The sequence below is a fragment of the Lutra lutra genome, chromosome X, assembly GCF_902655055.1.
Source record: "Lutra lutra chromosome X, mLutLut1.2, whole genome shotgun sequence".
Classification (NCBI taxonomy): domain Eukaryota; kingdom Metazoa; phylum Chordata; class Mammalia; order Carnivora; family Mustelidae; genus Lutra; species Lutra lutra.
In genome coordinates this window covers 49,179,518-49,195,190 of record NC_062296.1, presented here as the reverse complement: position 1 = coordinate 49,195,190, position 15,673 = coordinate 49,179,518, and the positions used below count along the sequence as shown (strand labels likewise).

Genomic DNA, 15,673 nt, shown 5'->3' with positions numbered 1-15,673 from the left:
TCAGTCATATGTATGTGGTTTCTTGAGTTACTTACTATAAGGTGAACACAACCCATGCTGAGAAACGAGATACCCCAGAGATACCATGTCTCAGTCATGACCCCTTCCATCCCCTAGGGTGGAATTCTAACAGTAGAGGGCTGGTGTTTGAAAGCCATAATATTTAATAAAAGTGTTTGGTATTTTATACTCTGCTTTGAGAATTAGAGCAGTACTTGATCAAAGATGACAGTTTGCTCAGCAGAATGGATTAGAGTGCTAAATGTAATTCTGTGTTTTAGAAATGCTTCCCTATAGAATTTTCTAAAATGCAGGGTATGTCATGCTCTGTCCACACTGCCTCGAGCTTTCTCCAAGTTTTAGATTTGCTCAAGCTACTACTTAGGCCTCAGGAACAGGTCAGAGTATGAAGCATATTATATAAACTGCTAAGATTGGATTGAATTGGCTGTATGACTTAAATTAAGTATTCTGGGCAAACCATTTCCAACAGATGGAAAGTACAGGCTTGTTTTGTTTTTTATCAGTTTTCCTAGATGAAGATTTATGTATAGATTCAACTGTACTAATAGGCATTGGTTTCTGTTGGTAGATTAATGTCCTTCATAAGCCACCATATGAACATCCAAAAGACTTGAAGCTTAGTGATGGTCGGCTGCGTGTAGGATATGTGAGTTCTGACTTTGGGAATCATCCTACTTCTCACCTTATGCAGTCTATTCCAGGCATGCACAATCCTGATAAATTTGAGGTAAGACTAGTATTTCCCTAGAGACACTATTTGTTTTATTTAAAAAAAAAAACAACAAAAAATATTTCTGGCTTTATCATCACCATTAGGTGTTAAGGTCAGTCAGTGTCTTTTTTGAAAGATTTGAGCCAAGATTAGTTTTACATTTAATTTTAATTTTTTAATTGAAATACAGTTGACATACAATATTACATTAGTTTCAGGTGTACAACATAGTGATTCACATTCGTTCATTATGAAATGCTCACCACAGTAAGTGTAGTTACTGTCTGTTACCATATAAAGTCATTAAATGTTGACTGAATTCCCTATGCTGTACTTTTCCAGTTAGAAAATAAGTCACAGGGATGGAGTTTGTACGTCTTAATCCCGTTCACCCATTTTACCCATTCTCCTCACCTCCTCCCTCTGGCAACCACCATTTTGTTCTCTGTACTTAGGAGTCTGTTTCTGTGTATTTTTTGTTTGGTCATTTGTTTTTTATAATTCCATATGTAAGTGAAACCATATGGTACTTGTCTTTTTCTGTCTGACATATTTCACTTAGAATAATATTCTCTAGTTCCATCCATGTTGTTGTGAATGGCAAGATTTCCTTCTTTTCTATGGCTCCATTGTATGTATGCCAACACCCTCTGTGTATTCTTTATCCAATCATCTCTTGATGGACATATCGGTGGTTGCTTCTGTATCTTGTTAAGCCGAGGTTTTTAAATACATTGTGTGCTGCCCTTCAGGTATTCTGTTACGCCCTGAGCCCAGATGATGGCACAAACTTCAGAGTGAAAGTGATGGCAGAAGCCAATCATTTCATTGATCTCTCTCAGGTAGGCGAAACTCCTACACTTCAGGCTTTTAATTTAAAGCAAATAGTGAATGAAACTATTGGTGTGTAGCTTGTATTTTTCATGACCAGTATTTAACATCAGCCATTACATATGGATAATTACTGCGATCTTATTTCTCTGATCATTTACATTTGTAATCAGTGTGGATTGTGCTGACGTTGCAAATGAAATAAAAATGGGATCTATTTGTGCTTGGACATAGAACTCTTCAGGAAATGCTGCCTTGGAAGAGGAATAAATAGGTTATTTAAAGAAAATAGAGGAATTCTAGGGTTCATCATGGTTCATCTGTTTTTGTGGGCATTTGCCTTTGGTTATCTTTATTTCTGTACTTGCTCTATTGTTATTTTTAGGAGCATCAATTTTATGATAAATTTAAGATTGAGGGCGCCTGGGTGGCTCAGTTGGTTAAGTGGCTGCCTTTGGCTCAGATCATGATCTCAGGGTTCTGGGATCGAGTCCTGCATCGGGCTCCCTGCTCAGGGGAATCTGCTCCCTCTGCCTGCTGGTCCCCCTGCTTGTACTGTCTGTCTTTATGTGAAATAAGTAAATAAAATCCTTTTTTTAAGATTTTATTTATTTATTTGACAGAGATCACAATTAGGCAGAGAGGCAGGCAGAGAGAGGTGGAAGCAGGCTCCCCGCTGAGCAGAGAGCCCGATGCAGGACTTGATCCTAGGACCCTGAGATCATGACCTGAGCCGAAGGCAGAGGTTTAACCCACTAAGCCACCCAGGCGCCCAGTAAATAAACTCTTTGAACAAAATTAAGATTGAAACCTGTGGAGGAATTAATTTGCTCGGTCTAGAGGTTTTTCTTTATAGATTCTGTGGGTCACTTTGGTGACTAAAAGGGATATGCAATGTTTGGTATATCTAGTAATTGATACATGAATCATTGAAGTTCCAGCAGAAGGGTTGTGAGATCCTTGTCATTTAGTAAATAGTGTGTACCAACATTTTTAGCAATGTAGCTTTTGCTTTGGGATTATACTTAACCCTTTCTGATATAGCGTTTAGACTCTGACCAAGAAGCATACTGTCCTCCACATCTGAGACGTTCAGGGACCCACTGCTTATTGACTGTGGAGTCTAAACTCTTCAGCAGGGCCTTCCCAGTCCTTCTTTCTTTTTTTTTTTTTTTTTAAGATTTTATTTATTTATTTGACAGAGAGAGATCACAAGCAGGCAGAGAGGCAGGCAGAGAGAGAGGAGGAAGCAGGCTCCCTGCTGAGCAGAGAGCCCGATGCGGGGCTCGATCCCAGGACCCTGAGTTCATGACCTGAGCCGAAGGCAGCGGCTTAACCCACTGAGCCACCCAGGCGCCCCGCTTCTTTTTTTTAAATTTATTTATTTAGAGAGAGGGCTCGAGTTGGGATGGGGAGAGACAGAGGGAGAGAATCTCAAGCAGACTCTGTGCTGAGTGCAGTCTGACATAGGGATCCATCTCATGAACCTACGATCATGACCTGAGCGAAAATCAAGAGTTGGACGCTTGACTGAACCACCCGGGCACCCCAGCCTTCACAATCTAAGTCCGAGCACAGCCATGTTTGCCAATGCTTTTCACCTGCCATTTGCCCTCATATATACCTTATACCAGACAGAAGTGATCTACTCAGCATTTTCAAAATCTACCATGCACTTTACTCTGGTTCTTTATTCATTCTGTTCTCTATTGAGATTCTGTTCTGTCCAACTGCCTCAAACTCTTACTCATCTTTGAAGGCCCATTTCAAACACCAATCCTCTATGAAGTCTTGTTATTCATAGGTTCAATATAGAGTGAACTCCGCTTCCTGAGTATTCTGTTTCTGTAATGTTTTGGGCCCATTTTAATGGCACTTAGCCATATTTTTATGCTACATTAATGTAATTTGTGTTACCGTGTTTTGCACCTATGACTCTGAATTCTATTTGCCATTAAAGCTAATTGAATTAGTTTGAGATTACACATAGTTCTTTTTTTTTTTTTAAGATTTTATTTATTTATTTGACAGAGAGAGAGATCACAAGTAGGCAGAGAGGCAGGCAGAGAGAGAGGAGGATGCAGGCTCCCCGCTGAGCAGAGAGCCCGATGCGGGCCTCGATCCCTGGGACCATGACCTGAGCTGAAGGCAGAGGCTTTAACCCACTGAGCCACCCAGGCGCCCATAGTTCTTTTTTTTTATTCCACAGATTCCATGCAATGGAAAAGCAGCTGATCGCATCCATCAGGATGGCATACACATCCTTGTAAATATGAATGGTTATACCAAGGGTGCTCGAAATGAACTCTTTGCTCTCAGGCCTGCTCCTATTCAGGTAAAGGAACTAAATAGTAATTGCTCACAATGTTTATTGAGCTAAAAAGACAGTGATTTCTGCTACCCCCGGCCCCCCGGTTACCTGGCATTTGAAACAACAGACATGCTTGACTTAAGAAAAAAAGTATGGTTCTTGAAATGTACAGGGATAAAGAATTTTGAGTCTTGAATACAATATGCACAGGCACATGTATAGAAACACACAGTTCGTGGTTGAGTACAAACAGTTGTTTGGTATTGTAAATTGGAAAAACGTTTAACACTTCAAAAGGTAGTTTGAGATACTACGTCATCCCTCTTGGCTAAAGAAGTCAACCCTCCTTGTATGTTTATTTGGTTTTGAACTCTTTTGATGAACATTTTTAGGTTTTGGCCTCGTTTCTTTTTTCTTCTAGGCCATGTGGCTGGGATACCCTGGGACTAGTGGTGCACTTTTCATGGACTACATCATCACTGATCAGGAAACGTCACCAGCTGAAGTTGCTGAGCAGTATTCTGAGAAACTGGCTTATATGCCCCATACTTTCTTTATTGGTGATCACGCTAATATGTTCCCTCACTTGAAGGTAGGTAGAAAAACAGTGCTATGTGGATGTTGCGAAGAACTGTAGTCCTTTCTTTGTTGTTGTCCCTATGCATCCTAAAAGATTTGTCTCAAACCTTTTTTTTTTATTAGAAAAAAGCAGTCATCGATTTTAAGTCCAATGGTCACATCTATGATAATCGGATTGTTCTTAATGGCATCGACCTCAAAGCATTTCTTGATAGTCTGCCGGATGTGAAAATTGTCAAGGTCAGAACCTGGTCAATATTGTCATTGAAATGAAGTTATCTGCATTTGGGATCTTATTCCTAATGATACATTTTGTCATTTTTTCCTTATAGATGAAGTGTCCTGATGGAGGAGACAATGGTGACAGCAGTAATACAGCTCTTAATATGCCTGTTATTCCTATGAATACCATTGCGGAAGCAGTTATCGAGATGATTAACAGAGGGCAAATTCAGATAACAATTAATGGGTTCAGTATTAGCAATGGACTAGCAACTACCCAGGTGAGGAGAGAATAGAGCATAATATGTACCACCAGGTATTCTTTTATCTCCTTTAAGTCTCATAATAACTCCAGGAGGTGTAAGTATCATTATCTCTGTTTCATAGTTGAGGAATTGAGTTCAGTGGAAATTGGCATCTTACATAGATTTGTCTTATTTTATTATTTTTTTAAAGATTTTATTTACTTGAGAGAGAGAGAGACAGAGATACAGAGCATAAGCAGGGAGGAGAGGGAAAAGCAGGCTCCCTGCTGAGCGGGGAGACTGATGTAGGACTCGATCCCAGGACCCTGGGATCATGACCTGAGCCGAAGGTAGACGCTTAACCAACTCGGCCACCCAGGTGCCCCTCAATTTGTCTTATTTTAAAAGTCTCTTGGATTCAGCCAGTAGGTCACTTAATGAGGGTCTACTTGGTTAACAATATGTTTCTTACTCCTTGCCTGTGGCTTTCTTCTTATCAACAGTGAATAATTATCTGTACTGCATACAGTTTCTTGCTTCTGTTACTCATTCTTTCCCTAGTTAAATCTTCCTTCCTTTTAAGACTTTTTAGTTCAGATAGTTCCTCCAGGAATCCATTCCTGTCCTTATCACTAATCTGCTAATCTCACCTTTCCTGTTCTGTGCTCCTTGTCTTTTCTGCTTCTGTAATACCTGGGATGTATTTTATATCCAGCAGAGCATGTTATCATTCTTGTGTTTGTGTATTCTCTGTTGAACTGAATTCCTTTAGGGTCTGTGTCTTAATCACAGTAATATACTATGTGTTCAGTAAATATATATTGCATATTGGAGTAAGTGAGTATGTAGCTCTGTCAAGATTATAAGGCAAGGATCTCTCAGGAGTTAAAAGTTTTAGTGGTGTAACAGTTTATACTAAAGGTGCTCAAAATGAACTCTTCTCTCAGGTTAGCTCCTGTTAAGGCAAAGGAATTGATAATAGTCACTTACAGTGTGTATTGGGCTAAAAAGATGGTGTGTTTTCTCTTAATCTCTGATTAAATGCCATTTGAAATAGGACAGACATGTTTGACTTAAGAAAAAAATGTGTATAATTCTTGAAATGCACAGGGACAAAGAATTTTGAGTTTAGAACACAATGCCCAAATGTATGAAATGTCCATGCATACTTGGAATAGTTATATAACAGTTTAACACAGTACCCAGATCTGTGGGAATTGTAAGACTGTAATTAATTGTATACGTAGATACTTAAAAATAGTGATCATCAGTGTGAGGAGATGCAGGAGAGATCATTTGGAGGAATAAGTTTAGCCTTCAAGGGTGGGTGTGATTTAGAAAAGGACATTTCATTCATTAAAAATAAGCAGAAGGGGTGCCTGGATGGCTCAGTCATTAAGTGTCTGCCGTCAGCTCAGGTCATGATCCTGGGATGCTGGGATCGAGCCCCGCATTGGGCTCCCTGCTCCATGGGAAGCCTGCTTCTCTCCATTTCTGTTCCCTCTCTAGCTGTGTGTGTGTGTGTGTGTGTGTGTGTGTGTGTGTGTGTAATAAATAAAATCTAAAAAAAATAAGCAAAGCTTGCTGTTGGAATAAGGTTTTGAAAAGAACTTTTTGGCTTGAGTCATAAGTTTGAAGGTGTGGAGTGGTCCCCCCCCCCCATTAAGATAATACTGTAACATTTTCCGTTTTTTGACTTAATATGTCATGAATATTTTTTCATAGTTCAAATGACGTAACTTTTAATGGTTTATACTATTTGGCATCTTAAGGTTTCTTTCTTTTTTTTTTTTTTTAAAGATAGTTATTTGAGGGGTGCCTGAGTGGCTGAGTGGGTTAAAGCCTCTGCCTTCTGCTCAGGTCATGATTCCAGGGTCCTGGGATCGAGCCCTGAAGCAGGGAGCCTGCTTCCTCCTCTCTCTCTGCCTACCTCTCTGCCTACTTGGAATCTCTGTCAGTCAAGTAAATAAATAAAATCTTTAAAAAAAAAAAAGATAGTTATTTGAGAGAGTGTGTGCATGTGTGTATGAGAACAGGTTGGGGGAGGGGCAGAGTGAGGAGAGAGAAAATCCTCAAGCCGACTCACCGCTAGCCTCGGAGTCTGAAAACCCTGAGATCGTGACCTGAGCTGAAACCAGGAGTCAGATGCCCGACCTGCTGAGCCACCTGGCACCCCAAGGATTCTTCATTAGTTAAAAAACACCAGATGCTGCTGGCTTTAAATATAAATACATATTGTTTTTCATGTTCCAGATCAACAATAAAGCTGCCACTGGAGAAGAGGTTCCTCGTACCATTATTGTAACCACACGTTCTCAGTATGGGTTACCAGAAGATGCCATTGTGTACTGTAATTTTAATCAGTTATACAAAATCGACCCTTCTACTTTGCAGATGTGGGCAAATGTGAGTATGGGTAGATTAATTATTCATGTCTAGAGACACGTAGAGATTATGTAGACCATGTTGCTAAGGCTGCCCTCCACTTCCATTCAGGAGCTGTTGTGCTCATTTCTACAAAAGAGTAGGTTTTTCAGCCATTTTTGATTTTTTTTTTTTTAATTAAAAAAAATTTTTTTTTAGTATAGTTGACACAGTATTTTTATTTTATTTTATTTTTTAAGGTTTTATTTATCCATTTGAGAGAGAGAGATGAGAGGGGAGAAGGTCAGAGGGAGAAGCAGATTCCCCACAGAGCTGGGAGCCTGATGCGGGACTTGATCCTGGGATCATGATCTGAGTTGAAGGCAGTTGCCCAACCAACCGAGCCACCCAGCAGCCCTATTTTATTTTATTTATTTATTTGGCAGAGAGAGAGACAGAGCTAGAGAGGGAACAGAAGTAGGGGGAGTGGGAGAGAGAGCAGCAGGCTTCCCACTGAGCAAGGAGCCCAATGCGGGACTTAATCCCAGGACCCTGGGATCATGACCTGAGCCGAAGGCAGATGCTTAATGACTGAGCCACCCAGGTGCCCCTTGATTTTTCCTTCCAGTGTATAAATATCATGTTAAGAACCTTTTTAACTTATGTATTCAAAACCAGGGATCAACAAACTTTGTTTTAAAGGGCCAGATGGTAATTATTTTTGTTTTTTTTAACCCACTGAGCCACCCAGGCGCCCCTGTTTCTGTAACTTTTATACACACAGTCACGCCTGCTTGTTTACATACTGTCTGTAGCTGTTTTCCAGTGACAAGGACAGAATTGAGTAGTTATGACAGAGTCCATGTGGTTGCAAAGCCAAAAATATTTGTTCTCTGGTCCTTTACAGAAAGTCTGCTGACACCTGATCTTGATTAGGCACGTAGTCAGGCAAGTGTGAGCTCATCCTGTTTGTTGTGTCATGCTGGGGGATTTAAAATTTGAAATGGAAAATTTCTTGCTCATCAGCAAAAACCACTGTCAATAATGATTCCCACAGGACACAGCCGCCTCAGATTTTGCCAATTAGTAACTTGTTTTGTGTCTTACGTCAGTTTTCTCTTTCTTTGAACTCTGGGGACAGCTAAGCACAACAGGAACCTGTAATTCAGTTGATCTAATTCATCTATGAGGGAAAGACAAAGTTCATAGTAGGCTACTATCTGGGTGACAAGAATAGACTGGTAGAATTATTAGAGCTCTATGAGAGCCTTTCTTGAGAAGGGCAGAACTGCTATTAAAAACTATTCTTGGGGCGCCTGGGTGGCTCAGTCGGCTAAGCGTCTGCCTTCAGCTCAGGTCATGATCCCAGAGTCCTGGGATCGAGCCCCGCATCGGGCTCTCTGCTCAATGGGGAGCCTGCTTCCCCCACTCTCTCCCTGCCTACCTCTCTGCCTACTTGTGATCTCTGTCAAATAAATAAATAAAATCTTAAAAAAAAAACCCTATTCTTATTTTCCCTATTTTAGATTCTAAAGCGTGTTCCCAATAGTGTGCTGTGGCTGTTGCGGTTTCCAGCAGTAGGAGAACCTAATATTCAACAGTATGCGCAAAACATGGGCCTTCCCCAAAACCGTATCATTTTTTCACCTGTTGCTCCTAAAGAGGAACATGTCAGGAGAGGCCAGCTGGCTGATGTCTGCCTGGACACTCCCCTTTGTAATGGACACACCACAGGGATGGATGTTCTCTGGGCAGGAACACCCATGGTCACTATGCCAGGTGAGTTGCCCATAAATCATTGGAATCTTCCTTGTTCCTTTTAAAACCTCCTTTAGGGGAAACATTTTTTAGGTGAAATTGTGTGTACTAGAAGCAGCACTTAGGGCAAGATGATAAAAAAATGAGCTTTGTTCCAAGTATAAGCACTCCGTTCCATTCTCCTCATCTGCATTGTATGGGGTACATAACAACATTAATAACTGCTGTTTACATCCTCAGATGTGCAGTCTGTTCTCTTCTTTTTCTTTTTTTTTTTGCAGGAGAGACTCTTGCTTCTCGAGTTGCAGCTTCCCAGCTCACTTGTTTAGGTTGTCTTGAGCTTATTGCTAAAAATAGACAAGAATATGAAGACATAGCTGTGAAACTGGGAACTGACCTAGAATAGTAAGTAAACTTTTCCGTGAACAAATTTTATGGTAAAGGAGATAGATAAGGAAAATTTAGAGAGAATATAGATGTTACACAATGAAATTATAAAATAAGGATAATATGAACTAGGTGATTTAGTTGTATGATCTCTAGATGAGAGAACTTCTGAACTTCCATAAAAGCAGTGATCAATAGGTGTGACTATGTAAAGAGTAAATGGCTGAATAAAAGTGAGTCAAGAAAATAAAAAGGCAAGCAAAGAGGGAAAGAAAATCTTTGTTTCTGTGTCAAATAATAATAGTCTGGTTATATAAAGACCAAAGAACATTCATATCTTAAATTCCTTAAAAGGAAACCAAACACAGAAATGAACAGACAACTCATTCAAGTAGAAATACAAATGGTTAATAAGAGAAAGTTTCAACCTCTGTAGTAGAAATGCAAATATAAAATAACATTGTAGTATAGCCATTATTTGCCAGAAAATAAATATTTTTAGTATGATACCAGTGATGAGGGAGCATCCAGGTGCTGGCCTTTTCATACATTTCAGACAGTGAGTAAATTGGTACAACCCTTCCTCAAAATTTGAAGAGCTGTAGGGAAAACAGCCAGACCTTTGATCCTATTAGGGTGCTACATCTTCACTGTAGCCTAAGGGAAAATGCCAGCATAACTTCAGTGCCCTAAGTGGGTGGGAATTAGAGGGGTGGTGCTTAGATAAGGGGTGCTTTAGCCTACAATGAAGTAGTGTTTCTCTCTTAAATGAGGCTTTTCTTTGGGTGTTCTGGGTAATTTTTTTTTCTTCTTGTTTTTCTGAGAAGTAGCATATTCTAGAGAGATTGCTTGGTGGTTTGAATCCACGCCCTCCCACTTAGAAGCTTTGTGACCTTGGGCAAGTTAGTCTCTACGTGCCTTGCTTTTTCTGTCTGCAAAATGGGGATGCATGATAGTACCTACCTTGCAGAGATGTAAGGGTTGAAAAAAAAAAAGGTGTTCCATGTAAACCACTTAACAAAAGTTCTTGGTAAGCATTCAGAAGATGTTAAGCATTTATATTTTCAAAATCTTCTCCATTGAATATCTCATATATTTAAGAAGAATGATTGAAAATTTTGAGCTCAGTCATTAAAAAATTAAGGTTTGTGTCCATCATTCTAGAGAAAACTACAGTAAATGTTTTAGTTTTAGTGTATTTAAAAATTTTTTTTGGAGCTTAGTTGATTTCATATGATACTTTTCCCCAACATTTTGTTATAAAAATTTTCAGTCTTAAAATAAACTTCTGTACCTACTGCCTAGATTTTACCACTAACACTTTACTATCCTTGCTTTATCACGTATCTATTCCTCTATTTATTCATTTATCCACATAGCAATCCATCTTACATGATACATTTTGAAGTACATTGCAGACCTCCATACTCCTGTATACTTAAGAATGGACATCCTTAGAGTTTAATATTATTTTGGAGGCAGAATTTATATACAGTGAAATGCATAAATCTTAAATTTTGAGTTTTGAGACCTACCTTTGTAACCCAAACCTGTAACAGTGTATGGAAACATTATCATCACTCCAGAAAGTTCCTTCACATTCCTTCTCAGTTGGTCCTTCACACCAACCCTCAGGACAACTACTACTGTCCTGAATTTTTTTCCCCATAACTTAGTTTTGCCTTTCTAGAACCATATACAAATGAAACCATACAGTATGCACTCTATAGGTTTTTTTCACCTAGGATAATGTTGTGAGATTGATCCCTGATGTTGGCCTATATCAGTACTTCATTTTTTTTTTATTGCTGAGTAGTATTTCATTGTATGGATGTAGCACAGTTCAACCATTCTCCCGTTGACTTACAGAACTTAGAAAAATAGAGCACAGAAGTACATTTATTTGAAAGGTAGCATTAATATAGTCATGGTTGGGTTGAAGCCAACATAATGTATAGCCATTTTACTAGTTCTGTCACAAAAACTTTAAAACTTTTTTATTAATTGCTTTTAAAAATGCATAGGAGTGTTCCAGCTTGTCCCTCTGAGGTAGTAATTCTCTCCATAGAAGAAGAATCTCATCACAAATTACATATTCAGAAGAGGAATTGAGAATTCTTTACCTGTCTGTTCCCAGTGAAGGACTGATTGCTTCTTTTCCCTATTTTGAATAAAACCATGGTCTTGGTGATACTAGGAACACTTTTTGCTAATATCTAAATAAGTAATTCATGTGTAAGTGGAAAATTATGGCAGTAGAGATAGTATATTTCTTATCCCCTGGAGTATTTTTCCTATTTCATTAAAATATTCATAAACTGAAAACTTCATCTCACATTCATTGCTTAGCTATTGTAAATGATGCTTCAGTGAGCATCTTTGCATGGCCAGGTTTGTCTGTATCTCTGATCATTTTCTTTTGGATAGATGTAAAAGTGTTACTGATCGATCAGAGGGTTGTTAACATTTAAGTTTCTTGACACACATATTGCTAAATCTCTTACGAAAAGGGTAAGCAGTGTACATTCTAACTGGTACATGGGAATAGACATGTGTGATTGCCAATTCTTTTAAAGGTAGAAGTGAGCTGAAATGGAGAAAGCATGGGATCTCGTGGATATACTTCTTTAGGAAAAACAATATTTTCAGAGGACGTGGAGGTGAACTTGATTATTCTAAATGTTAGCATTGCGTTAGCTGTGATCCTTCCCTTTTTCAGCGTTGAGGTCAGCGTGGCCAGTCAGAAGAGAACACAGTGTGAAGTACAGTCATGTATTTTACCACAGAGGTGACTAGGAATTTGTGAGGGCTGGTTCTGAATTTTTCTGCTCTGATTTGTAAGCTTGGTTCTTTTTTGTTTTATTGCCTAGCCTGAAGAAAATTCGTGGCAAAGTGTGGAAGCAGAGAATATCTAGCCCTCTGTTCAACACCAAACAATACACAATGGAACTAGAGCGGCTCTATCTACAGATGTGGGAGCACTATGCAGCTGGCAACAAACCTGATCACATGATTAAGCCTGTTGAAGTCACTGAGTCGGCCTAAATAAAGACTATGCACAGGAGATTGCCCCTATACCTGAGCCTCAACCTTCTGGGGAAAGGGAACTAGATAATGTACTTTTGCTTATCTGTACGGTATCATGTTGCAGATGGGTGACAAACGATAATAGAATAGCACAGCCAGACTTGCTTCCTGCGTGATAGGGAGAGACACGAGATGGGAAACTGCTGTTCCACAAGGAATCTACACAGAATTTTGCAGCAACCAGGTGGTGCATAGGTCTGGAAGGTCTGATCTCCCTTGGTCTTCCATGGGATGGTTAGTGTGGAGGGGAGATACAGATTGTCCAGCCGTTTTGTGATTCCATGGATTGATTGAGTCTTCTGAATTAATTTTTTTCTTTATACTTTGGGTATTGGAGCTTTTAAAAATGTTTGGTTTCAGGTATTTTTATTCATGTGAAGTGTATATGATTCTCTTGAGATAAGGTTTTAAGCTAAAATGTTGCTCCTTGTTTTAGTTTCTGAACTCTACAAATTAATGGGGACTTTGCTGGTGTAGTCTTTTTTATAGGTTTTATAAACCACTTGAGCCTATATCAGTCGTTTTAGTGTCTGACCTAATGTTTGGAGCTATCAGTGCTTTGTTGGTTTAGATGATGACTCAAAAATTTTTTTCTGGTCCGTTTCCCATTTCCTTCCCTTCCCTTCCCCTCCTTTAAAGTTTCTCCTATAACTCAGCTAACAAAACGAAGTCTGATTTTAAATATCCCAGAGTGTTTCTCTTAAACACATCATCTGGTGCCAAATGAAAATTCTTAGGAGTGATTATTAATTATGCAGGGCATAGTTGTGGTACTGTCATTGATAATAATATAGATTTTTGGGGGGCCTAGTTTTGACCTATTTCACCAGTGTTTTACCTTTGACTGCCCCTCTATGCTGCTTCCAAAAGTGATAGTGTGTGATAAGATTTTTACCTTCCTTTCTCAAGTTTTTTTTTTTTTTTTAAGTGAGTCCTGTTCTTCCTATTTCTTTCAGCAGAAATGAAATCCCAGGTAAGTATAAGTATTCACGTATTTGATCAGTAAGTCACAGTTATCTTCGATACATTAAATAACTTTCATCAAAAAACATGATAGAGGTAAAATGCTCTGAAGGACCAGCTATGTAAATGAGTAATTATTTTTCAGACCTTCTCGGGTATTATGTAATAATTGTCTTCTGGACTTGGTATTGAAGTCTGTATGGATCAGCCTCAGTAGTAGCAAGTGGCTTTGCTACGTGGTTTGGAGTACAAATTAGACTTTAGCCCTCCTGGAGCTTGAGTTTTTGGTATTAAAACCCATAGGAATACAATTGCTGAATTTCAACAAAGGATCGAGGGCTTGAGGCTTAAACAAGCCGACATATGAATATATGTTTTGTGTTGCTGTACTGTACTTATGCTCTCCAGTAACAGATATTTTTTTGTCTGCTAGTAGTGTTCTAGATTATAATGTCTTTCCAAAGCGCTGAGGCAGTGCACCTATTCTGTAGTTGCAGCTGATGCCTGAATGTATCCTAGCTGACAAATTATTGATTAATAAGAACTTGAATTTCTGAAAGATTCTTACTGTTAACCAAAATCTGAGCAAGGAGTCTCAAATGTAATTCTTGCCAGAATTACATGTTAAATGAACTGTGTACCTTTTAAAAATGTAAATCAAGAAACATCAGTATAGGGATTTAATTTATTTTTTACCCGATGGAACTACCAGTCAGAGGTTGCCAGCATGGTTGCAGATAAACTGATGTTTGAAATTCACCAAACTACTTACTGTGGAATAGGAGAATATACTTCCAGTGCCCTCAAGGCTGTGACCTTACAGCCATTTTACATAGCACATCATTCCTCCTATAGGGATGAACTTTTTTTTTCCTGGCACGAAAAGTAGCCGCTCTGGTTGAAGCTTTGCTTATTGTAATAGGCTTTTGTTTCCAGGTAACATGTCTGTGAAAGACTTAATTCTGAATAGAGCTATAGATATATCACTGGAAACTAATTGTTTTTTCTATTATACTCTGCTTTATCAGAAAAGTAAAACATTTAAATTGTGCTACAGAAATCCAGATGTTGTCTTGCGATCTTTAAACAATAAATGAATGATTTGCCCTTAATATGGCTGATGTATTTTGTATTCTGTGAGATTGAGTGTTGGACAGAAAAACAGGGTCACCCAGTGAAGAAACTCCTATTGGAACATCTCCAAATAACTGGAGGACCATATTTCCCTAGTGGAGCTGTGATCTTAAGAATTATTTTGTTTTCTCAGCCAGGTGTGGGAGAGGGGTGGGCTTGGGATCCGTTAGAGGACGACAAAGCCTGTGACTCCCAGCACACCCATTCATGGTGGTTTTTGTTTGGCTTACGTAATGACTGTGACTGCTCTGGCTTCGGCTACTGCTGTAGTCTTACTCTTCGTGTGAACTAGTCGTGTTCTTTGTGGTGGTTGAACTCTGCCACAGGTATGAGGGAGGATATCAGAGTAGCAGGGACCAGAACAGACTGTTTAGCTCTGTTTTCTCAGAGATAATAAAAGAGAAAAATTTTCAACCATCTTTCTGGGGTGCTAGGCTGGCTCAGTTGGTAGGTCATGCGACTCGATCTCGGGACTGTGGGTTCAAGCCCCATGTGGGGCATAGAGCTTTACATTATAAAAAAAAAAAAATTCAGCTAATTTACCTCCCAAGCTCTGTGGGTTTTGACCCTCAAAGTCCTGATGTAGATGGGTGTTTGTTTCCTAAAAGGTGGTGGGGAAGAAAGGTGTCAGGCATCCTATTCAAAGGTTCTCACCCCTCCCTCCCCTCTTTCTGTCCTTTTCAGTCCACTTCAGCTCCTCCTGCCTAAAGTCTGTAGAAGTTGCTTGTGGATCTGGAATAAGCTTGGGTAACAAGATTTAATTCCAGTCCTAACCCTTTTACCTGAAGCACATGCCTCTTAATATTAATGACAACTAACGTTCAGGTTCTTTGCCCAAACCTCTGAGGCACAGTTACGTAGCTCCCATTTTTATAGAAGGGGCTTGTAGAGGTAAACTTTCAAGTTTGTTGTACAGATAGGGTTATAATAAGCCCCTCTTATCCAATTCCTGACTCATTCAGAAAGTACCTTTATGTATATAGGCAGTTTGGTGCTTAAGAGTTTAGATTTTTTAAAAGATTTTGTTAGGGAGAATGCATGAGAAGAGGGGAGGGG

The 15,673-nt window shown here is 39.2% G+C and overlaps 1 protein-coding gene across 3 annotated transcripts in view; it reads left to right on the top strand.

Annotated features, from left to right (window-relative positions):
* Nucleotides 1–14,595, top strand: part of OGT (O-linked N-acetylglucosamine (GlcNAc) transferase) — a 34,843-nt gene extending 20,248 nt beyond the window's left edge. For 2 of the 3 annotated variants that reach the window (XM_047715090.1, XM_047715091.1), the window contains exons 13-22: nucleotides 593–751; nucleotides 1,489–1,578; nucleotides 3,777–3,902; nucleotides 4,300–4,470; nucleotides 4,581–4,697; nucleotides 4,790–4,960; nucleotides 7,178–7,330; nucleotides 8,815–9,067; nucleotides 9,328–9,451; nucleotides 12,304–14,595. In XM_047715090.1, coding sequence (XP_047571046.1) covers nucleotides 593–751; nucleotides 1,489–1,578; nucleotides 3,777–3,902; nucleotides 4,300–4,470; nucleotides 4,581–4,697; nucleotides 4,790–4,960; nucleotides 7,178–7,330; nucleotides 8,815–9,067; nucleotides 9,328–9,451; nucleotides 12,304–12,478 — 1,539 coding nt within the window. In that variant the 3' untranslated portion in view covers nucleotides 12,479–14,595. The remainder of the gene's footprint in view (nucleotides 1–592; nucleotides 752–1,488; nucleotides 1,579–3,776; nucleotides 3,903–4,299; nucleotides 4,471–4,580; nucleotides 4,698–4,789; nucleotides 4,961–7,177; nucleotides 7,331–8,814; nucleotides 9,068–9,327; nucleotides 9,452–12,303) is intronic. The other variant, XM_047715092.1, reaches the window with a different exon arrangement.
* Nucleotides 14,596–15,673: the final 1,078 nt, after the last annotated feature.